Below are 24,842 nucleotides of genomic sequence, written 5' to 3' on the forward strand. Positions count from 1 at the left end.
CCTCGACGCCCTTGGGGTTAGGCCTTGCTAGTTTGGCTGATGGGTAGATCTATCTAAATTTTCTCATGGAACGACCCTTAAAAAAGTATAATTACGTAAGTTATATTTTCCATTTATAAAGTGCATGTAATTTAGCTTATTACCTAATTTCAAATTATAAAATTAGCATGAATCTTTTAATAGCGTGAAAATTATATTCCTTTATTAGTGTTTGATAACTAATTTTAGCTTTATTGTATAATTAGACCTAGAATTTGGTGAAGTTGAACTTAAAAATTAATACATTATTAGTCAAGTGATTCTATCTTTACTCAAGTTCAAATCCCACAGTGACATGTTGCTTCTCATGAAGTAACCATGAGAAAACTATGATTTACATAAATGGGAATCCTTAAACATAAGGATGATTAGACATTCTTAAACATGCGTATAGAAATTCTTAAACATAGGTAGCCTTTAAAAAGAGGTAACCTGTAAAGAGGTCCATTTGTAATTATTTTCATTTTACATGAGCAAACGTTCTTAAAAACTTTTTCCCCGTAAATTAGTTATTCGTTTGGACGAAGGCTAATCATCGAAGAATGGCATAAGCAATCACTAACATCTACTATGTTTTCATGGCATTTGTGATCCTAAATAAATAACCAAGTTGAAAAATGACTGTTCTTTCATAGTTTTTTATTTACTTAAAATCTAAAATTTCGGGATGGTTAGAGACCCCTGGTTTCTATATTTGATAAAGCGTTTTTCGAATTTAATCAATAAATACAATAGCTGAGTTTAGCCTCAAACAACTGAACAATGAACATTGACCCGACCAGGTTGATCAGGTGATGCAGGAACAAGTTTCAAATCCTCTGTTCTGTTAGCATGTAAGAGACCATTTTTTAGTAAACTTTCGTAGTGTGTTTGACTGAAAAAATGGTTATTGATGGGGTCAACAAAATTGGCTATATTACCCACAAAAAGGAATATTTTGATATTCATATTACTCGTAATGGTACGGCATAAATTAAACATTAAGATCTAGAGTTGCATTCTCTGCAGAAGAAAAGAAAATCTACAGATATTAGCACACGTTAGAATAAAGCCACGGTTTTGGCATGGGACATTGTGAATAGGGGAAACTAAATATTATAACGTAAATAATTGACATTTGAAGAAAGATAGTATACATACAAATGTAAATAATTGACATTTGGAGAAAGAAAGTATACATACAAAACCTTCAGCTGCCAATAAAAAATACAGCTGGAGTACATAAATATTATTGTGGCACATGCCTCGTGAAAATAAATATCCAACGAAGCAAAAGTCGCATCTGAAAAAATTTGATACAAAGGAAGCAGCTTCACCTCCTAAGCAGCCGACTTTCAGGCTTGCAACGGAGTTACCATTTCGATTGGAGATGACAGATTTCACTAATGTACAAAAGAATTTAACAACTCGCAAACTAACAATCCCACAAACTCCCGGAGAACAACACTCCAAAGGCTGCCTGGCATATAGGAAGCAACATGGTACAAACAATGGGAACAAAAATGCATTTGCAGCAGTGACATTCACTAGCTCCAACAGAAGTTATAAATAAAAGACAGGAGAAGGGGGGAAAGATTAACATACACAATACTTATGATAAATCTTCTTGTGGAAATTTTGCTTGACCATTTGCAGTTGCATCAAAGTTCAGTAAAGGTTCCAGTTCTTTCTGAACAGCAGAACTTTGCATCATCATCTCCTCAAGAACAGCAGACATTGCTGACTTGCATGCTTGCTCATCAGAAAAAGCGACAGTCCATCTCCCATCAACCACCCCCTTTGCTTTGGATCTCGCAGCACTTGTTCCAACTTTTCTAGAATTCAGAGAGGGTAAATTAAATGGTCTAATTCGTAGATGTAACCACCTTGGATGTTTTTCATCAATTCTAGGCTGTCATCGGACAGAATAAATATCAGTATTTCATACCATGATCTCAATCCTTGGTTTAAACATTTCAAATACGTATATTACGAATAAAGTCGGTGGATGGAATCTTTTAACATTTGGACATGGTCGATACTATCACCTGACATCGCCAAAAGGCAGATTGTTCAATTATACCCAAGAGTACAAAAAGAAGCCCATATGTAAAGATTCATAGCAAACAATTTCAATAAGGAAATAACGAACTGTAATGCACTAACAATTGTTCAAAGCAACGGTAAATACTAAATACAGACAATCATAATGCACAACTGAAACAAAGCTTATATCATCATCCCCACTTAATGAATTAGATTTACAGGACCACAATCCTTGGATGTTGTACATTAATTTGTGATATAAACACAAACACGTACGTACATATCAACGCCTAGCAGTTGAATGCCTAGACGATCAGATTAACATCCCAACAAAACCTACAGGTATACATTAATTTGTGATATAAACACAAACACGTACGTACATATCAACGCCTAGCAGTTGAATGCCTAGATGATCAGATTAACATCCCAACACAACCTACAGCCATACCGATAGGTAAAGGAAAACTGATTTTTTCAACCCAAGCCCAAAACCCAAATTGAAAAACCTATCGGATGATGTTGGCTTTAATAGTTGAGGACCTGTGATACAAAACGCATCTAATGTAGGTTGACGAAAGTATGATGGATAGAACCAAACTTCAAAGCCAGAAAACTGACATTATTGGAAAGCTGAAAGGGATCTGTTTTATACTGGATGTTTTTAAAGGTGATAAAGAATTGAAGCATTTTAGAAACTGGAATGTCTAAACATTAAAACCTATCCCTTGTTGGTGACTACTCGTGGTCTCAAAGGAGAATGGTTGTTCGAATTAAATACAAATTTACACTAATTAAAGTAATAGAATGACATATTAATATCTTCAGCATGGCTAAGAAATTTAGCATTCACAAGTAATATATGGCGAAGTGAACATACAGAAGGCAATTGAGTTTTATATGTCCAACGAATTTAGATGACTTCAAAATTTCTCTGTAGTTTAAGTGCCTTTTTGCTAGCAAGTCCCTTGGAAGAAATTTTTCATGCTGGTAGATTTCATTAGGGGAGTTTTGAGGTTAAAAAAAAACTCTTAACGAAAAAATAAAATAAAATAATAGTTAAAATAATAAATAATAGTTACAATTTTTTAAAGAAAATGAAGGAAACTACTTTTTATATTATATTTTGAATTTTCGGCTCATCTCCTTGTAGATTTACTCGAATGTCAAGTTTAGACACTTGTTGGATGCGGAATTAAATTCCACATCCAACGAATACCCCCTTGCATACTTCTGAGTAGACCCACATCGAACAAAATTGAAAATACATGAATAAAATGTGTCAACATATTTTTTCATGTATTTTCATTTATTTCGATGTGGATCTACTCATAAGTATGCATAGTGGATTCTCATTGGATGTGTACTTTAATTCCACATACAACGAGTTCTACAGTTGACATTTGAGTAACCCTACAAGGAGACAATTCCACATCCAACGAGTGTCTACAATTGACATTTGAGTAACCCTACAAGGAGACAATTCCACATCCAACAAATGTCTACAATTGACATTTGAGTAACCCTACACGGAGATAAGCTGAAAATACTGTTAAAAAAAATTGTTTACTTTTCCCTCCAAAATATTCTCTCCTATGAATGACATCATTATCTTGAATCCTATTGGTTCTTTTAAAGTTAATTTCGTTAGTACATTTTTGTTTTGAGACATATTTTTTACCTCAATATTCCCCTAATGACTTCTTATTCAACATAGTTAAACACTGTAGCGGTTGTTAAAAAAGAAGTTGCATAATGCATGAGGTATCGCATCATTGTGAAGAAAGGCTTGGAGGAAATATAATAGCTACAGAAAAAATAAAATTTTCAATGAATACCTAACTATTATTTCACTTATTTGAGCACAAATGTACCAATACAAAAAAAATTGGTTACATAGATACCAAAGGGTAATGACTAATTCATTTCATAGTTACAAGGTTAAGGTGATTTTCTAAGTTTCATATACCTCAAGGCTTGAACACTCTTGGAGCAAAAGTAGCAAAACATCAAGTTTCCATCAAGTTTCTAGGACGCATAGATGTGGGAACAGGCGAAGGCGCAGACATCTAGGGCATATGTAGAAGCGCTCCCCAAATTTTAGGGAACATTATAGGGGACATAGGGTTCTTCAACATAGGGGTCCCCACTTAAAATACTAAAATGTTAAATTAGAATGAGACACTGACCATTATATTTTTCATTATATTTAGAAAATTGAAGAATCAAAGAATATAATATTTTTATAGATCTAGGTGTTCATATTAGTTGATAACTTAGACAAGTTTACAGCATGTATTAAGTGAAAATCAAAATAAATCATACTGAAATAAAAGATGTGAACTTTCAATCGGATCTATCAGGATTCAAAATTTTAAATCTCTTCAGACTTAAAGAATCAAGTCTCCCACAATGTCTCCAACTTAACACTGTGCAGCAGCAATCTCTCCACCAATGTTGCACGATTGAGTTGTTGACTCATATAAGGCTCAGGAACGACCCGTATAAGACTCGTCAAAGTACAAAAAAAAAACTTAAAATATGGTAAATTTTAAGCACAAAAAAGAAACTAATGACAATTTCAATCCTTATAAGTCATAAAAACCACAATATATGCAATAATTCATAACATCATCTCATGTCTATAAGTTTTTAACTTTTTTGAAATTACTAAAAAAGAACATAAATGAGAGAGAAATTGGCAGAGTACAAATTAGAACTAAAATTTCTATGGTTTTAATGGAGAAGATAAAATAATTAACTACTGGAAATTTTGTTATATAATACCTGAAGTAGTTTCGCTGGCAACCAAATGTGAAGATGATACTCGAGGGAGGTGCCCAACAAGAAGACATAAATACGAGAGGAAATAAAGTAGTGTAAGATTCAAATTGAAGATTTTGAGCAGTAGTAAATGAGACTGCAAAAAGAAAGAAAAATTGTTGTTCAATTGGTGAAACTTGAAAGTTAACATGGAAGAAGATTTGAGAAAATTGTCACAAAAGCAGAGTAGGACCCAGTCTGAGATAATGTGGACTCATCAGGAGTTGCGAACAGACAAGAGGGGACGGGTTTCGATCGAGCGACTGAGGGTTTACAGAAATGGCGGCCAAAGTTGCAGGTTACCCATCTGCCACGGGAGTCGATAGCACAAAGGTCATTGTGCAGCTGGCGCAGAACAGTGGTTTCAGCAAAGAAGGAGATCAGCGGCGGGAGACTTGGTACTCTGCCCTGGGAAATGAAGGAAAAATAGTAGATCTGGGACATGGCGAGGTGGATCGAGATATTGGAGCATACAGGAGAACCGTCGCCGTTCTGCTGACCATATCTCTCTCCCAATCTACCGCAAAACAGACAAATTTAGCTACCTGGGGAAGCAGCTATGACAAATACAAGGAATGGCGCCCGGAAACAATGAGGAGGGCTTTTTATCTCAATATATTGGCGTTTTCAAAAGCATACAGTCATACGCTGGCTCAGATCCAAGGACAAGAAGCTCACAGCGACCTAAATCTTGAGGAGAACCGTTTCGCAGATGTAACCCTCGTCTATGCACCCAAGCGGCTTCGAAATTTATATGGTTTTCTGATATCTGGGCGCAGTGAGGGCTCGGGACATCTTCTTAGAAAAGCAACCCGAAATGCTGATGAAAGCTGGCGATCGCTGAGGGGTGCGGATCTTTCCGAACCTATATACACGGCAGTCGTTAAGAAGAACAGACAGGAGATCAGCCCAAACCAGCGGTTCGAAACCCATGCTGCAGCTGTGTGGTGGGGGAGAACCCTGAGCGCAGACGAAGACAGAGCAGGCAAATTACAAGGTAATCAGACGCCCAGATCTGCCATCAAACTACCAGATCAGATGCCCAGAAGAACAGGGAGCCTCAAAAGAACCCAGATCTGTGGGCATGCAACCGATAGGCGGCAGCCTCAAACGGGCTCCAATCCTAGAGAAGCGGACTTTACACAGCTCTTTTTAAAAGCACCGGAAGGGAGTAGTTACTGTTTGAGATTATGGAGGGGCAGTAGCATCCTAGAACTACGGAACAGAATACAAAACCTTCTTGGCATCCCCCAACAAAGGCAAAATTTGATCTACAAGGGGCGCAGTCTACAGGATCACTACACCCTCCAGGATTACAATATAACCACAGATTCAACAATCATCATAAACCTTCGGCTGAGAGGATGCTCTGGGTCCAGCTCAAAGAACGCAGGCTCCTTCAAGGACGCGGTGAACGGTAAAGGGGAAAACATACAACCCAAACCAACACCAACACCAGAGCTACCAGGTCCCTATATTGCGGAACAAACACTGGAATCTCCAACGATCCAAGTAACTTCGCCGGAGGTAACTAATCTACACACTAATCTAGCCACACATGCTGTAATATGTAGATTTAATGGGTTCTGGCCAAAATCAGATGCACTGCATCACTGGATCCTCTCAACATGGTCACCTGACTGTGAAATTCACCTATGCTCAAAAGGTTTCTTCATAGTTAGATTTACAACAGAACAAGAACGTGACAATATTATAAATCAGGGGCCTTGGTTCTAGGGAAAGGCTGGCCTCTACACCACCCCCTGGTTTCCTGAATTTGATGCAAATACTATGAAAGTATCAACAGTTCCTGTTTGGGTGAGGCTCCATAACCTCCCTCTACATTTCTGGCACCACAATGTTTTAACAGCCATTGGAAATTCTTTGGGGAAATTCCTTAAAACAGATGAAGAAAGAATCAACCAAGGAATATTCACCTATGCTAGAATATGTGTAGAAGTGGATCTAAGTCCAGGGCTACCTGATCACATTACACTGAACTATAATAATACGCAGAGGATACAACTGCTTGATTATGAAAATACAGCGTTCAGGTGCCTTAGATGCATGCAAACAGGGCACCTTCAAAACACCTGCCCACTGGGCAAGAAGGACCCCAAAGTGAACAAGAAACAACAAAAAAAAGCCGAATGGATGGCAGCACACCGATTGGAGGGAAAAAGAGGACATGCAGACAGAACCTACAGGGAACCAATCAAAACCTGACATACAAATGGAACAGAAATATACACAGGAAGGACACGCCTCAGACACACAGCTGGGGCCTGACAATATAAAACAGCAACAAGAAATACAGTTGGAAGTAAGCGGCATCAAACGATCTCATGGATCTGAAGGTTCGGACTCTGACAAGGAACAACAACAAACACAATGGAAAATCAGCTGGCTATCACTGCACCCAACTCCAACTCTGACGGCTGGCGAAGGGTGGAGAAGAAGAAGGGCAGGAAAGCATAGGCCAACCGACATCTATTTTTTTTATTTATTTTTCTGTAATCTCTGGTCGATTGTGAATACAGAGATAGTCATCTACATATGCTTAGGCATCTACAAAATGTAATTTTTTCTTATGAATAAAATTACGACTTTTTCTACGGGAAAAAAAGGACCCAGTCTGTGCTTCCTGAGACAGGTATTTTCTGCACAATTTAAACAACAGGCAGTGTGTGATAAATTATTAACTCTTTTAAAGCGGATGAAAAAAGTTGAATAGTTGGAGATTGATCTTCAATAATCTAATGGAAAGAGGCATCCTTCAAGTTGCTTTCTCAGTCCTGTGATGTTGAAAGTTTATTTGTCCTCTCCAATATCATTCAATTTATTGACTGCATACTTTGCATTTTGAAGCAGAATTTATCAAGCACATTCAATTGTTAGAAACCTGCAAAACAGTAGAGCCAGATAATATTCCTGGATTTGTAGACAAAGTGTGGCAGTTAAGGGTGGATGATGTTGTGGGCAAATGCAGATCCACAAGTCTAGGGTGCAAACAAAATATGGCACAACTACTGAAGAACCCGTTAGGTTTGGTTGTGGTCCATTTAACAGTTCCATGATTTCGTAAGGATAGGTGAAACCTAGAGTGACCACAATGCTTGGTTGCAGACCAAAAGACACCTGCAAAGCTAGGTTGAAAGACAGGAAGAAGCTGCAATGTCAGATTGTGGACACAAGGGTGGTCACAATGGGAGATTGAGAATAGGCAATAAGCATAAAAATCTGTGTAGCTGGCATTCCAATTTTCACAGAATAGAAAATGAGTCAATCGAAGATAAAAAGTACATGTATGCCTAGGCTCAAAAGACATGTTTTGTGACAGCCCAGTGTTTTTTGTGAAATTGTGTTTAACATTTATATATTTCTCACTGATTAGTGTTGAAATTTGGTACCGGAGGACAGGTGGTTCCCTAAGGCTTTGATCTTTGGCCTAGGGAAAAGTGTCCAAAAGAATTTAATTTTTCTCCTAAAGTAACTTTATAATTTTTATAAAGTTAAATCTAATTTGAAAGTGACTTTAAGTGATAAAGTTACTAAGTCTAATTTTAAAGTGACTTTATAAAGTCAATGAAAAATTAGAAAAGAAAAGTGACTTTGGAAATAAATGACTAAGTGGGTCTTTATTAAAGTGGGGTGAATTAAAAAATAGAAAGTGAGATTTAAATGAGCATTTAATCTCAGCCATTGATCTAAATCTATTTCAGCCATTGGATTTAGGGATCACCCAAAAGTCATTTAGGGTTGGGTTAAGGGAGGAAAAGGAGAAAAAGATCATTCATTCTTTCATGAGCAGATTGGGAGAAGGAGAGCAAGAGAGCAAGGGAGATTTCTGGACAAGGAGGAGAAAGAGGCAGCAGTTTGGCACACACACCAAGGCAGCACTTCAGCAAATCCGAACAGCATAAAGAACAAGCAGAAAAAGGCAGTTTTTGTGAGCAAAATAGTGGAAAAAATTATTTTTCAGCACGAACATCGAGGAGGCGATTTTCTGCACTTTTTCCGAGGGCTGTCCGTACAAGTCCGTACGGCCGTCCATACAGTCCGTACGGTCCGTACATCCGTACGTTCCGTACAGCTCTTCCAGCATTTTTCAGATTGTCGTTTGGGCTGAAAACAGATAAGTTTTGCTTGCTGGAAAAATTTCTGTTTTGCTGATTTTTTGCTGAAAAAAAAATTTCTCTGTAAAAGGCATTTTCCAGAAATAAAGAAGAGCTCTCAAACTGGTTTTCCCCAAGAGTTGTAGGGGGTTTTTCCAGGGTCAAGTTGACCAAAAATCACTGAGTTTAAATGTGTTTTAATGGCTGTTTTAATTGCTGATTTTTTATTTCTGCAATTTCCAGCACTCTGAAAAATTTCCAGAATTTGTGTTTTCAGCAATATTTATTTTTTTTCAGTCTGTTAAATGTATGGCTATGGGAATGGGCATTTAACTACATGGGAGAAATAAGGTGAAACTGAAAACCGGGGTGGGAAACAGAAAATTTTACATGGTATCGGAGCTTGAGTGCTGAAGGGCAGTTTGGGACAGCAAAAGAGAAAAAATACAGCTGCTGATTTTTTCACTCAGAAAATTCCAGCAAGCTGATTTTTCATAAACAGCAGGTTTATCTTTACCACAGCAGTGCTATTTTTCAGTTTTAGGACAGCAAGATGTCATTGGGATTGAGGGTGGAGGATAGGTTGGATGGGCATACAAATTACAGCGTTTGGAAGGAGAGAATGCAGAGTATCTTTGAGGAGGCAGAAGTCTGGGATATCATGGTGCATACAGCACAGCACCCTGTTGTTGTGCCTACTGATGCTACTCAGTTGGCAGCTTATAATAAAAAGAACAACAAGGGTAAGAGGCTGATTCTAGACGGAATCAAAGACCATTGCATTCCTCATGTGAGAGGAAAGAGCAATGCCCATGAGATGTGGACAGCATTGTCCAATCTCTACCAGAGTACCAATGAGAACCGGAAGATGGTCCTGAAGGAGAAGCTGAAGAACATTAAGATGGGGAATGATAGTGCAGCTGGATATCTCACAAAGATTACCAATGTGAGAGATGAGTTGGCAGCGATTGGAGAGGCCATTCCATCCACTGAGTTGGTGCGTATTGCAGTGAATGGCCTCCCCCGTTCATGGTTGAACTTTGCTGATGGGGTTTGTGCACGTGAGACCCTTCCCACATGGGAGAGGTTTTGGGATGATTGTATTCAGACAGAGATCAGGAAAGGACAGCTTGGGGCAGCCAAGCCAGTTGAGCAGGATGAGGACGTAGCACTGATGGCAGGAGGCAAGAAAGGCAAAGGGAAGAAGCAGGCTTCCACAAGCGGTGGTGGAGGCAAAGGCAAAGGTAAAGGTAAACAGGGTAACTCACAAAAGGACTATTCCAAAGTGAAGTGTTGGAATTGTCAGAAGATGGGACACTATGCAGTTGTGTGTCCGGAGAAGAAGAAGAAGAAGGGGAAGAACCAGGATGTGGCAGCTTCAGCTGAGATTGAGGACTTTGCAGGTCGTTTTGACCGGGAGTTTGCGTTCACTACATGTGAGTCCTCTAGTGCAGGATCACCTGCCACACAGGTTCAGAGGGAGCATGCTTTTCCCTCGATTAGCGGAGCATCTACAGGTATCTGGTATGTGGACAGTGGGGCTTCACGTCACATGACAGGAGTCCGGGAGTACTTCTCAGAGCTTTCAGAGAGTGGCACTGATATTGAGGTAGTACTCGGTGATGACAGAGTTGTTAGAGCAGTCGGGGTGGGGACAGTGACATTTCAGAGGGAGTCCAAACCTCCCTTGAAGGTGTCAGAGGTTCTTTATGTGCCAGGGATGAGGAAGAACCTCATATCCGTCTCAGCCTTGGAGGACAGAGGATATGAGGTACTGTTCAGGGAAGGACAGGTGTTGATGTATCCCAGGGGCTCTCCAGCTGATACAGCTAGAGTGATAGGTGTACGCCATGCAAAGGTGTACAAGTTTGCATTCCAGCCCCCTTTGGCATTGAGCTGTAGTACCGACAGCAGAGCTAGCAGTTCTGAGCTGTGTGAGATTTGGCACCGCAGGATGGGACACATGTCTCATGGAGCCTTGAGGACATTGCGGGAGATCACCACAGGTGTGCCAGATTTCAGTACTGATCACTTCGATACTTGCAGAGGTTGTGCGATGGGCAAGTTTGCCAAATCCCCTTTTCCCAGCAGTGACAGCAGAGCGACAGGGATACTTGATTTGATTCATTCCGATGTGAGCGGTCGGATGTCTCATGTTTCCTTGAGTGGATATGAGTACTATGTCTTATTCATTGATGATCACTCCAGGAGGACCTGGATTTATTTCTTGAAGACCAAGAGTGAGGTCTTCAAGCGGTTTCAGGAGTTCAGAGCTCTTGTGGAGACTCAGACAGGTCGAAAGATCAAGTCCCTGAGGTCGGACAATGGAGGAGAGTACACCCTTGGAGAGTTTGTTGACTATTGTGCGGAGGCAGGCATTAGGAGGGAGTTCACTGTTCCTTACAACCCCCAGCAGAACGGGGTTGCGGAGAGGAAGAACAGATCCATCATAGGGGCTGCCAAAGCCATGTTACATGATCAGGGGTTGCCATTGTTCTTGTGGGCAGAGGCTTGCAACACAGCTGTTTACTTGCAGAACAGGAGTCCGCATCGTGCCTTGGGGCACATGACTCCGGAGGAGGCTTTCTCTGGGAAGAAGCCTGATCTTGGTCATCTTCATATCTTTGGATGCATTACATACTCCTATATACCCAAGGAGGAGAGGACCAAACTAGGGCCCACCGCAGAGAAGGGTATCTTTGTGGGCTACAGTGAGACCTCAAAGGCCTTTCGGATTTACATTCCTGCACAGAGGAAAGTTGTTGTCAGACGGGATGTGAAGTTCGAGGAGGACAGGGCCTTTAGGAGGTCACGGGAGTTAGAGTATCTGGATCAGCCAGACCCTCAGCAGCAGTTGAGTCAGTCGCAGGGATCCAGTAGGCAGGGATCAGGAGGATCCGGAGGTACATCTATGAGGATGTCAGGTCCATCAGTGAGCAGTGGCTCGCCGAGCCAGAGGGGTGGTGCTCCGGGTAGCATGCAGAGCAGTTCACAGAGCAGTTCACTAGGGAGTCCACTGATGGACAGTTCACACGGTACCTCAGCTTCTACAGGTTCAGGTGCAGGCAGGAGGACAGCAGACAGACAGTCAGGAGTTCAGGCTACTGATGGGGATGAGGAGGAGGAGTTTCATTCTCCTATGGGAGAAGCATGCTCAGGGAAGAGGAAGCCCAAGTGGCTTCAGAACACCTTGAGAGATGCCACATCTGTTGCTGAGCCGAAGAGGCCGGTCAGAGAGAGTAGACCACCTGAGAGGTTTTGTAGCTATATGGCGATGGTTACCAGCATCTTTGACTCTGAGCCTTCTAGCTATGAGGAGGCAACTAGCCAGCAGGTCTGGAGAGAGGCCATGCAGGAGGAGTATTCTTCTATCATGAAGAATGATGTTTGGGAGGTGATGCCGAGGCCTGAGGGCAAATCCGTGGTTACTTCCAGATGGCTTTACAAGGTAAAGCATGCTGCAGATGGCAGCATTGAGAAATTCAAAGCGAGGTTTGTGGCTAGAGGGTTCTCCCAGGTAGAGGGAGTTGATTATGAGGAGACCTTCGCTCCCGTGGCTCGATATACTTCGATCCGCTCCATTATATCGATAGCAGCAGAGATGGGTTGGAAGATTCACCAGATGGATGTGAAGACCGCATTTCTCAATGGCTTCATACAGGAGGAGGTGTACATTGAGCAACCACAGGGCTTTGAGGTGCATGGGAAGGAGTCCCATGTGTGCAGATTGAAGAAGGCCCTTTATGGCCTGAAGCAAGCTCCCAGAGCTTGGTACTCCAGGATAGATGCATACTTGCAGGGGATGGGTTTCACAAAGAGTGAGGCAGATCCGAACCTTTACTTTATTGTGATTGGTGAGGAGCCTCTCATTCTGGTGCTGTATGTGGATGACTTGATCATTACAGGTGCAGAGAGACTCATAGAGCACTGCAAGAGAGATCTTGCGGCGGAGTTTGAGATGAAGGACATCGGCTTGATGCATTACTTTTTGGGTTTGGAGGTGTGGCAGGAGGAGGGGCATTTCTTCCTGGGGCAGGGGAAGTATATTGTGGACATCCTTAGCAGATTCCACATGGAGGATTGTAGACCCATGTCGACACCGATGATCACCAACTGGAAGAAGCTTCATGCTTCGGATTCCGAGTTGGTGGATCCCACATTGTACAGGCAGCTGATTGGTTCCTTGATGTATTTGGTCAACACCAGACCAGATATCTGTTTTGCAGTCAACACGATGAGTCAGTTTATGTGTGATCCTAGGAAGGTTCACTGGGTGGCTGCAAAACACATTTTGCGGTACTTGCAGGGGACAGTGGATTATGGTCTGGACTACAGGCAGGGAGATGGAGTGAGATTGGCAGGATACACTGATTCTGATTGGGCAGGTTGTGCTTCTGATAGGAAGAGCACTTCAGGGTGTTGTTTTGGGTTGGGTTCAGCAGTAGTGTCATGGTTCAGCCGGAAGCAGCAGTCAGTAGCACTGAGTTCAGCGGAAGCAGAGTATATGGCAGCCAGTCTAGCTAGTTGTGAGGCCATTTGGCTTCGCAAGATGTTGTTTGGCTTATTTGGTCAGCCGTTGAGACCTTCAGTGATTTACTGTGATAATCAGAGTTGCATTAAACTCACGGAGAATCCAGTATTTCATGACAGGTCAAAGCATATCGGGATCAGATATCATTTCATCAGAGACTATGTTCAGAAGGGAGCTGTGAAGCTTGAGTATATTTCCACTGATGAGCAGGTTGCAGATATTCTTACCAAAGCCTTACCACGGGGCAAGCATGTCTACTTCAGAGACAAGATGGGTGTGGTGAGGAACACCTTCCTCGGTAAGAGGGAGTGTTGAAATTTGGTACCGGAGGACAGGTGGTTCCCTAAGGCTTTGATCTTTGGCCTAGGGAAAAGTGTCCAAAAGAATTTAATTTTTCTCCTAAAGTAACTTTATAATTTTTATAAAGTTAAATCTAATTTGAAAGTGACTTTAAGTGATAAAGTTACTAAGTCTAATTTTAAAGTGACTTTATAAAGTCAATGAAAAATTAGAAAAGAAAAGTGACTTTGGAAATAAATGACTAAGTGGGTCTTTATTAAAGTGGGGTGAATTAAAAAATAGAAAGTGAGATTTAAATGAGCATTTAATCTCAGCCATTGATCTAAATCTATTTCAGCCATTGGATTTAGGGATCACCCAAAAGTCATTTAGGGTTGGGTTAAGGGAGGAAAAGGAGAAAAAGATCATTCATTCTTTCATGAGCAGATTGGGAGAAGGAGAGCAAGAGAGCAAGGGAGATTTCTGGACAAGGAGGAGAAAGAGGCAGCAGTTTGGCACACACACCAAGGCAGCACTTCAGCAAATCCGAACAGCATAAAGAACAAGCAGAAAAAGGCAGTTTTTGTGAGCAAAATAGTGGAAAAAATTATTTTTCAGCACGAATATCGAGGAGGCGATTTTCTGCACTTTTTCCGAGGGCTGTCCGTACAAGTCCGTACGGCCGTCCGTACAGTCCGTACGGTCCGTACATCCGTACGTCCGTACAGTCCGTACATCCGTACGGTCCGTACAGCTCTTCCAGCATTTTTCAGATTGTCGTTTGGGCTGAAAACAGATAAGTTTTGCTTGCTGGAAAAATTTCTGTTTTGCTGATTTTTTGCTGAAAAAAAAATTTCTCTGTAAAAGGCATTTTCCATAAATAAAGAAGAGCTCTCAAACTGGTTTTCCCCAAGAGTTGTAGGGGGTTTTTCCAGGGTCAAGTTGACCAAAAATCACTGAGTTTAAATGTGTTTTAATGGCTGTTTTAATTGCTGATTTTTTATTTCTGCAATTTCCAGCACTCTGAAAAATTTCCAGAATTTGTGTTTTCAGCAATATTTATTTTTTTTCAGTCTGTTAAATGTATGGCTATGGGAATGGGCATTTAACTACATGGGAGAAATAAGGTGAAACTGAAAACCGGGGTGGGAAACAGAAAATTTTACAATTAGAAAGGTAAATGTTCACACTCTCTGGTGTGCACTTTGTGTTTGCTTGATGATCCATTATGCGGTTACTCAACGCTGTTGATTGCATGTGACTGTCTGTAGTTAGGCCAACATAACTTATGTATAGCTTAGTTGTGAGACAAGTGAAGCAATGAATATCTCCTTTAGCCTCCTCCAAGAGCTCCTTCACTGTGCAATGGAGTCACTCAACACTCATAGGAATGAGCCAAACACTCAGATGACAAGTGAATGACAAATGGAAGGGAGAGAGGTGCTTATAAAGTATTTGCCTGCCTCCAATTTCCCCTTCCCTCCACCTCATTTCCAAAAGAAGAAAAAAAAAAAAAAAAAAAAACATAAAAAATTGCCTTCTAAGGGTCGAAGAGTCTTATAAGACTCTGATATGAATCTTATGTGAAACCCATGAGTCTTATACGGGTAGACGGGTTTAATGAAATACTCGCTGAGTACAGGTCTTAAGCGTGGGTTCTATGTGAGTGACCTGGCTGGCTATAGAACCAGCCAAGACTCGCGGATCTTATGCAGGTGGTGCTACACTGCTCTCCACCATCTACAATCTAGTGCCCTCACCTGTTGAACACTCAGACAGCCATGAGTTGAAGGCTCAAGCATAACACGGCCATGGGTTGAAGGCCCTGGCTAACACAGCCCATGAAATCATCTGTATCTCATAGCGGTAATGGACTTAGGACCTAGGTCTTACATGGGCTCATGGGTTGAAGGCTGAAGCATAACACACAGCCACGGGTTTAAGGCCCTAGTTAACACAGCCCATATTTGTGATATTGTGCAATTATAAATTCCTTCATTATATAGGGTTTTAATCATGACACATATGCTTAAAGTGATTATTTCCCTGAAAATTCCAGTATTTGTGTTGAAAATGCTCCCATTTTGTAAGTATTCATCTATGTTACCCTTTTGTCGTATTCTTGTAATTTTTGCAAAGAAGTCTTTTTCTATGACACCTTGAAACCTTTTAAAGAAACCGTCTTTGAATTTGGCTCAACTATAGTAAGATAATCTGGTTTTAGACTTCCACCACATACCAATTATATGCATGACCTTCAGGCTGCATAGAAGCATATTTTAGTTTTTTTTCGCCGAAGCAAATCTTATGCATTTCAAAATATTCTTCTGCTTTGTTGGTCCAACCTATGTTAGAAAATGTAATGAGGTTCAATCTTTATAATGATCGTTGTACTTATATCATTGTATATTTAATGCAAAGAAAAAGAAGAAAAATAATTTTATTATTATTATTAGATAAGCATGTTCTTCATGCTTCTAGACTTTTCTTGAGTCAAAGAGTCAAAGTCCTAATTAGACCTATTGTAAAGAAAAATGAAAAAGAATTTTTAAATATGTAATTTGGGTCAAAAACCCATCTAGATGCCAAGTCGGTCTACCTGTCAAGTTGGCCCAGCCCCAAAGGACATGTCTATTTGCACCGCTCTAGACAGTATATATAGAGGATAATTTCAGCTCATTTGGACACACACAGTTCTCTCAATTAGTTCTGAAATTTCATAGGAGGGCCGAAGTCTGAAGTTGGAGAATGGTTTGTAGAAGTTTTTTCTCATTATCTCTCTTGATGAAGATTTGTTGCTAGTCTCTTGCTGTTGATGGATTTACTGTGCATGAGGGTTTGACTTGGCATCTAGAAGGCTGGTATTTTTCTGTGGTCATGGGTCTTGGATATCTCACTTTAATCTGATTCTATAAAAAGAGATTTTTTTCTGGGTTTTGCTCTGGCTTGGAGCCTATATCTTGTATTCTTTTGTTTTCTGTGATCTTCATGTATACGTTTTGGTAATTGTTTGATGAAAAGAACTTAACAAAGATTATAAGAAAGCCAACAACATTCACAAACAGTTTGCAAAGAAAGGAAAATAACACTAAATCATAAGCCTCCTGATTTTCCAACAACCTACACGTTTCATTTCATCTCCATCAAATTTGGGTAGTTCAAATGTCAATCTCATTGGATATCTAAATGTTGGTTGAGTTGAGAGGGGTTGTTATTGATTGATGTTGACTATTGGTAAGTTGTTTGGGAACATGTTTGTTTGCATGTTCGTTGTGTTTGTAGCATTGGGTTGTTGAGTAGTAATGATGAATGTGCTTGGAGTGTTGGGTTTGTGGATTTGCATTTGTAGGATTAGAATGGGGCATAGTCCTTGTCCTTGATACATTTCTCATGTTTCTCTATTGCTAGGGCTACATGGTTTTGGATTTCTCCTCTCATCTCTACTCTTATTTTATGCATGTTTTAATTCATCTTGTTTTTAACATATGAAGTGATCTGATCTTTGATATTGTGTGTCAATTCGTCTTTAAAATTTCCATTGTTTTATTAATCTATTTGCTTAACTGCTCCCGGATTTTACTAATATTCTCTTTGAGTTTTTTTAACTCAGTTTGGTCTCCTTATTGTGTTTTTCAATTTTTCATTTCCCTTGTTGTAGGATGAGCATATTTTGACTCAATTTTGGTTTAGATCAATTTATTACTATCTTGAATTTCTTAAATTTTTTATAATTTGACCATTATCTCCAAATATATGACTGCTGCAAGAATTAATTTGTATGTTTTGTTAGGCTATAAAAAAATGGTCGAAAGAAAGGGTGTGGTCTTCAATTGAGTTAGAAGTTGTTGGATGCAAGGGAAAGTGTTTGGTGTTGGACAAGACAATGGTTTTGATGTTGGATGGGGTTTAGTGATGGATGGGGCAATAGTTTCAATGGTGGATAGGGATTTGATGTTCGACGAGAGTTTGGCGCTCCTCTTAATAAGTTGAATTATGGTAGTACTAGGTAGCGGATTTTGGGATTACAACTACAAGCAAAGAGTAGGTAGTAGTAGCGAGGAAGTGGATTCAACATAGGAAAATGAGGCACACAAAAGGATGCGGAAATAGGGCCAAATACAACGTAGGAACAAAGGCATGAATGGTTTTGTCAAGGGGTACAAATACAAGGAGCACGAATGGACACAATCTGGGCACAAAAGAATGAATGCAACAACCAAGCCAACTCTAATATTAGCTATTAGAATAAAAATTGTATGCACAAAAGCAAAAATGAAATATTTAAATGAATAAATAAATTTTAATTGATGAATATACGATTACAATTGGGGGTTAGGCAGGGTTGGGGTGTTGAAGAATGTAACTAGTGTCGGTCATCATAATTGTATTTGAGTCATGATGTAATGTATTTGTCAAAAAGAAAGAAAAAAATTTATTATGAAAGGAATATTATTTATTAAGCATGGGTTTCATGCTCTATTATTTTATTTTTAGGTCAAAGCCTCCATTGTAGGCTTCTAGGGTTTGTGTCAAGAGTCCTTTTCCTTGTCATCATGTAAAAACCCCTTCTTGGGCTTAATCAATCAAGAAAGAAATTTATTTTGATGTAAATTAGGTCATTTAGGCCTCCTCCACCAAGTCAGCCTCAAGGAGGACAAGTCGGCAGAATTGCAAGGCAGAATCCACTATATAAAGGCAATAACTAGACCTCAGTTGGAGCACATTCTCAACAAGTTCTATTAGCAGTTGCAGGAGAAGGAAAGGGGGTGTGAAATTCTTGGAAGGAGAAAAACTGTAGCGAAGAAGTTTGGAGAACTCTTCTCTCTTGTGATTCACACGTGCAACATTCAAGCGTTGCAGGAGGGCCGAAGTTGCAGACTTGAAGCTAGGCCGAAATTATGAAGCAGTAGGGCTGCAATTTTGTCTTTGATGTAGTATTGATCAGTGAAACATGAATCTCTGATCACTCGCGATTAATCACAAGTCAAACTCTGCTCTTCCCTCAAACGATCTGATTCAACTCTGGGCGAGTCATACTCGCGCTAACCGAGTTTGACTCGTGGTCAACGCGAGTTTGACTAGTGACTCACTGATTAATTGCGATTTAGGGGACTACGGCTATTTCAACCCTCAACTCGGCGAGCACAAGTTTTAACTTTTAGGGTTCCCGCATTTTTTGCTTCATAGTTTAGTTAGGTTAAAAATTAAAAGTTGGTCCATAATTGACTTCTCACTGTTCAGGGCTACAACTCATAAGTCGAGAAGGTAATAGAGTCATGGTTTCAGTTTCAATTTACTCAACGTAATAGAGTCGTAGTGTAATAGAGGCGTAGTGTGCAGTGTGCTCCAGTGTAGCTTCAGCGTGTGCTCTGTCAAAGATTTCAGTAGCAAACCATTATCATATCATTTTAGTAGCAATCAAGAGATTTCAATCACTGCTTTTTTACTGATTGGTACGCAGTATTTTATAAACTTTTAGAAGTAGATGCTTCTGGTTCTATGTAGTCACAGGTTAGGAGTGAGGACCCAGTACTTTGGATCATGTTTGGACTGATAACATATATGAGATACTTATTCATTCATGATATTTTGGACATTTATTGTTATTATGCATTGTTTGGACATGGCTTTATTGAATATCAATGAAAAATGTTTTTTCCTAATTCAATATATGTGTATATCTTAATTTATTGAATTCACCGATTTTTCCCCGATCCAATTAAAACTCTTCGCTCTTTTGCCTCGCCGATTTATTGTCGATTCCGAGTCCGGTAACATTGGTATTGATGCACTATTGTGGGAGTTGATCTCTGAAGATTGGAAGGACAGTTTGAGCGTTGACTCGGTGGAGGACGTAGGTCTTTTGGTCTGGTCTAAGATCTTGGATTGTCTCAAGTTTTATTTGAGTCTATCAATGGAAAAGTTTCGATTTTCCCCTTATTAGGGGTTTTATCCCTAGCGGAGTGCCTACTTTTGGTGTCATTGATCTTCATGCTTTTGATTTGAAGATTTCTTGATGAAAAGAAGATAAAATAAGAACTTAAAGTTAATAAGAATACAAGAATATCACAAGAAATTGTCAACATAAGAAAATATTTCTGCCTTTCTGATTTTCTAATAGGGGCAGGTTGCATATTAAATGTCCAACTTGAAAAGTCATAGCCCATTTTACGTTAATAACTTTTTGCTTGTTTATAGATATTTATTTTATTTTATTATTATCTTTTATATATATAACATGGGAAAATAGCACACTATCATTGTTACTTAGGAGCAAATAGAAGAAAGTGGCGATTAAATACATCAGTTCTTCAATAAGTTCTTATCATTCTTGCTGCCAATGAGAGCGAAAATTAGTCCATTTCCACTCATTTCCAATTTGCTCCAACATTTGATCTTCACAAGGTCAAGCACAATCATGGTCTTTTTTATGTTCGATGTGGCATAAATGGACATGAGAAAAGACTTGTAGGGTCCCATGGGAGAAGATCACAAAACATCGAGAAAAAAAAAAAGAACCTAAAGCTCCTAAACCTACTCATTCTATTATTGCTCATTGCAATACTAGTATAAATGAAGATTTGTTCAAAGCTTCATTTGCTCCTTGAAGAGATGCTTAGTTTCTTAACATTGGTGACACTTCCCACATGATTTTTCTGAGATACATTTTTAAAGAAATGAATGACAATGTTGAAAGTGCAGTAAACTTTGCAGATTGCACTAGTCTTAAACTTGTTACCACTCAAACTCGCAGGCGACCTAAAAGGAAATCCTAAAGGGCAACTGTTAAGTCAAGGGCAACTATGGAGACTTAGCCCATTGTCACCTCGGCTAAGGCTCCCTACTCTTTACGAACTTTCACTGATGGGAGGAGTCTCGGTATATAGAGAGTCACTTATAAAGGACAGATCAAACGAAATGGATATGAAGTGATCTCGATTCTCAATGGTCCTTTCCTAGGAGAGACTCAAGAATGGGACTAGCCTACTTCTTAAGTAAGGTACAAGACTCTCTAGGATGAGGGGGGAGGATTTAAGGGCTAGGTTAGAGGAATGTGACTTGTGAAGGAGCTTCCCAATCCTTAAAATCCTTGCAAAACTTGGATTCCCGAGTTGTTCTTAACTTCTTGAAGAATTGACTTTGATGAGAAATGGGCCCACACGGGACCCAGTCGACCCAAGGTTAGGTTAAGAGGAAGGAGTTTAACAACCAATGATGATCTTGACCTAAACAAGGAGGAGAAGGCGATCTAAGAAATAATTTTCACTTAAAGGTGTCAAAAGATCCCTATGAGGCACTAGCCCAGGGGAAACCCAAGGAAAAATTCGGTCTCATGGCTAGGGATTGGGATATCTCACAATCCTACCATCGGATTTCCTCAAATTTGGAGGGGACCTTGGAGAGACACCAGGAGAGGCCAAGAGATTGAAGTTTCTCTATGAGTAATTTGTTGAGAAAATGGCACCCTAGGCAAGACAACGTGGCTAGACCTAGAGAGGAGAGGGAAAAGGTGAAGAAAAATAGCTTTAAGGTGATCACCTTATGGTCGATCAGTGCCTAATTCCTTTGGGGTTATTGGATTCAAGAAGAAGAATGATAATGGACTTCGTTTCTAGCTCAAGATGGCTCTAAGGACAACTTCATTTGGCATTAGGGCAAAGGAGAGTGACCTTAAAGCATGTATACTTCGTTTGCAAATCAATATGGCTTATCAAGATAAATTCAACCATAGAATTACTCCTAGAACAATTCGTTCAACATACATGGTCCATACATAGAGAGATGTTATATAGAAACATAATTCCACAACTTAGTAGTAAATGTGCATACAACAATTAGCCCTAAAATAGCGAAAATCCCATCATCAATGCATGTGACAAAGTAAAAGAAAATAGCATTAGATTCGTACTTACATGTAAAAGAATAGGTCCAACCATCAATAAATTTGCCAATCAAGAAGCTCCATTACAAGAAAAGAATATATCCAAACATCAAAATTCATCCATGTTCCAAACTTCGTCCACCAAGAAGGAATAGTGAAAATCTCAAGAGAGATACTGATCCAATCTAAGTGATGATTCAAAATGAATTCACATCACTTCTATTTATACATTTCTTAGGAGTTCGATTTAGCTAATTAGGCCTACATTAGCCCCTAAAATAAAATAAAGTGCAAAATAACTAACTGTTGGTGACAAGCCCACCAAACTAACTCATAAACAAAACGATAAGCTTCTCAAGAGGTTGAATGATGAATAATACATGTTGTTGGCCCTCTAAGACACCTGATGAAGCCCATAAGTGCCATAATGATGAATAGGACTCTCAAAAGTGATGGACAAGGGGTTGGTCCTTTGTTCTCCAAACAATAAACCTGTGGTGCTTCAAGTGGGTGTGGGGGCACACACATAACCTCATGGGTCTCCAGGTAGGTCGAAGATGCCTATAGACCACCTGTAAGGGCTCAGTGATGGTGTAAGTGATGCCACATCAACATACAAATCCAGGGCCGTCTGCCAAGTGCATGGTACAACTGTGGGGCCTGTTACCCACCACTTTGTGGGTGATATCCCCAAGAGAAATTTTTCTCCATGATGAACCACAATCGGCGGCTAGTAGCCCCTTGATGCCTCCTACTAGCTCGTTATACCATCTCTCTGCCACTTCAGCCAGCCATGTGGTCCCTCACCCACCTGTATTGATCGTATGTTTGAAGGTGGGGCCTCTAGAATCTAAAGGTATGTCTTGTCATTTGGTAATTGAGTATTGGGTTTACTTATCATGGATACTTCTGGGTATCGATTGATGGGGGCATTTGGCAGAAAGATGGGCTTAATTTGTGCTCTTATCCCTTTGATCTTTTTTTGTTGTTACCCCTGGATTTTAGTCCCGTGGGATCTCCTTTATTGGCCATTTGGTTCTAGAGTGGTACTACTTGGGAAACCCTGACTTTGGGTGTGTGGTCCCTCCCCTTTACCTGCACATATTACTGCCTTTCCACTCACTATACCCCCATTCATCTTTTCTCCCACCTGGGTCCATATTTCAATTTTGGGTCCACATAGGGCTAGCCTCCCTATCCCCTTGCCCCCACCTTGGGTGAGGCCTAGAATGATGCCCCAGAGGTTGAAGCAATTAAAAGAAAAGGTGAAAAGCATAATTGGCCACATTTAATAGGAAATTGTACCACAAAATGCAAAATATGGTCGAGACAAAATAATCAGCACGTGAGCAAAAGCCAATGCATGAGTTGTACCCCAATCCATGGCCATCACCCTGGTTCCATAGGCCCTAGATGAAACTCCTTTGTCATTGAGGAACCCATGATTGTCCCAACCCTTGGAGGGAAATGAACCGCCCTACCTAAAAGGGGGTAATCATTGCTATATCTTACATATCATGCTCTTGTCCTTTGAGCCCCGAGCAGTTAATTAAAGAAATTCATAAAAGGCAAAAGGCATATAAAGAAGGGTGGAAAAATCAAGGCTGGGGCACCTCATGTACCACGATTTCTCCCTCCTACACATTACATACCCAAGTGTGGGCTTCCCCTTATCTAGCTACCCCTATGCCCCACTATGTGGCCTAGGATTGTCCCTCTCATTCCCTATTCCATTACACTTATTTGTCACTTGCCACTCCCATTAGAGGGAAGTACTTTGGACATACTATCCACTTTAAGGTTTGAAACCACCTAATAAGGTACTTGGCTAACTCCCTTTCGAGCTTGGAGACACTAGCACATGCCAAATCCCACTACGGAAGGGCATGCCATTATGAAGTGCCCAATTTGTTATCCATGATTTGTAAGCTCATTTACCCGATTATTTTAATGACTGGTTGTACTGGAAGCCTAGGGGACGCATTGGATCTTATGCAGGATTACAGGTGGTTTCCATTTGGGTTTGGTCTCCCTATATGGGATCCTAACCCCCAGAGGTCTACATTGGCACATGTAGGGTGTGCATAGAGAGCCATGGGCCTCCACAACAATAGACAACACTCCACGGATCTTCATGGATGCTCAGAGACTACTAGCGATCCACTTTTGGGATGATGGTGATATGCTTGGTACATTATGCCCAGCAAGCCCCCACAGGAGCCCCACACTCTTGGCAGGTGTCCCAGGACTTGTACGATGTCATGGCAACATTCATTCCACCACTTGGACCCTTGCAGAGGATCTATAGGCATCTCCGATTCATATAGAAACCCATGGGGTCATTTATGTGCCCTCAAACCCACTGGGAGCACCACAGGTCTACTACTTGGAGAACAAGGGGCCACCCCCTTGTCCATCATATTCCAAGGAATTTATTCCTCAATATGGCACTTATGGATATTATTATGCCTTTGGAGGGCCCTACGACATGTACATATTATTATTTGGCCCCTTGTGAGGCTTATTTTTACACTTGTGAGCTAGTTTGGTGGGCTTGTCACTAATAGGGATTTTATTTGCACATTATTTTATCATTAGGGGCTAATGTAGGCCCATAGGCTAATTTGAACTCCTTAGGGGGCTATATATTGATGTTTGTTAAGTTTAGGTATGTTCTATGCTTAGAGAAATTTATTTCAATTTTCACAGTTAGCTCAATATCATTTCCAGATTAGCAATCACATCAGCATTAAAGTAAATTGCAGATAGAACGTAAACATAGATCGCAGAAGACAAGCCAAGACAAGATGACACAAGATGTGGCGCTAGCCAGGGACAACCCCCAATGTGGGGAAACCCTTGATCAATTCTTCTTATGTGTTCTTCAATAGTTCAACAGAGAGAGAGATAGTACATTTACAATAGAAGTAAACACTTTGACTTATCTAAATAAGAGCATAGATCGTCTCTAAGTAGATGATACATGAGATAGCTGAACTCAGTTGAAGACATGCTGCTTCAACTGATTCTCCCAGGTTACTCCATCACCATGTTACACCTATCATTGTGTTGCTCTTCATCATCATGTTGCACCTCTCATTGTATTGCTCCATGCTGCACCCATCATCACTATGTTGCATCTCATCAT

General features: G+C 40.3%; 1 protein-coding gene across 5 annotated transcripts in view; it reads right to left on the reverse strand.

Annotated features, from left to right (window-relative positions):
- Positions 1 to 1,118: 1,118 nt before the first annotated feature.
- Positions 1,119 to 24,842, reverse strand: part of LOC149146562 (protein TRANSPARENT TESTA 9-like) — a 201,869-nt gene continuing 178,145 nt past the window's right edge. For 4 of the 5 annotated variants that reach the window (XM_089449352.1, XM_089449350.1, XM_089449353.1 and 1 more), the window contains exon 21: positions 1,119 to 1,930. In XM_089449352.1, coding sequence (XP_089305478.1) covers positions 1,631 to 1,930 — 300 coding nt within the window. In that variant the 3' untranslated portion in view covers positions 1,119 to 1,630. Of the gene's footprint in view, positions 2,067 to 24,842 lie in introns of all 5 variants that reach the window. The other variant, XM_089449354.1, reaches the window with a different exon arrangement.

Source organism: Pinus tabuliformis, chromosome X (assembly GCF_031772625.1).
Source record: "Pinus tabuliformis cultivar Carrire ecotype Pingquan chromosome X, CPIR1, whole genome shotgun sequence".
NCBI lineage: Eukaryota > Viridiplantae > Streptophyta > Pinopsida > Pinales > Pinaceae > Pinus > Pinus tabuliformis.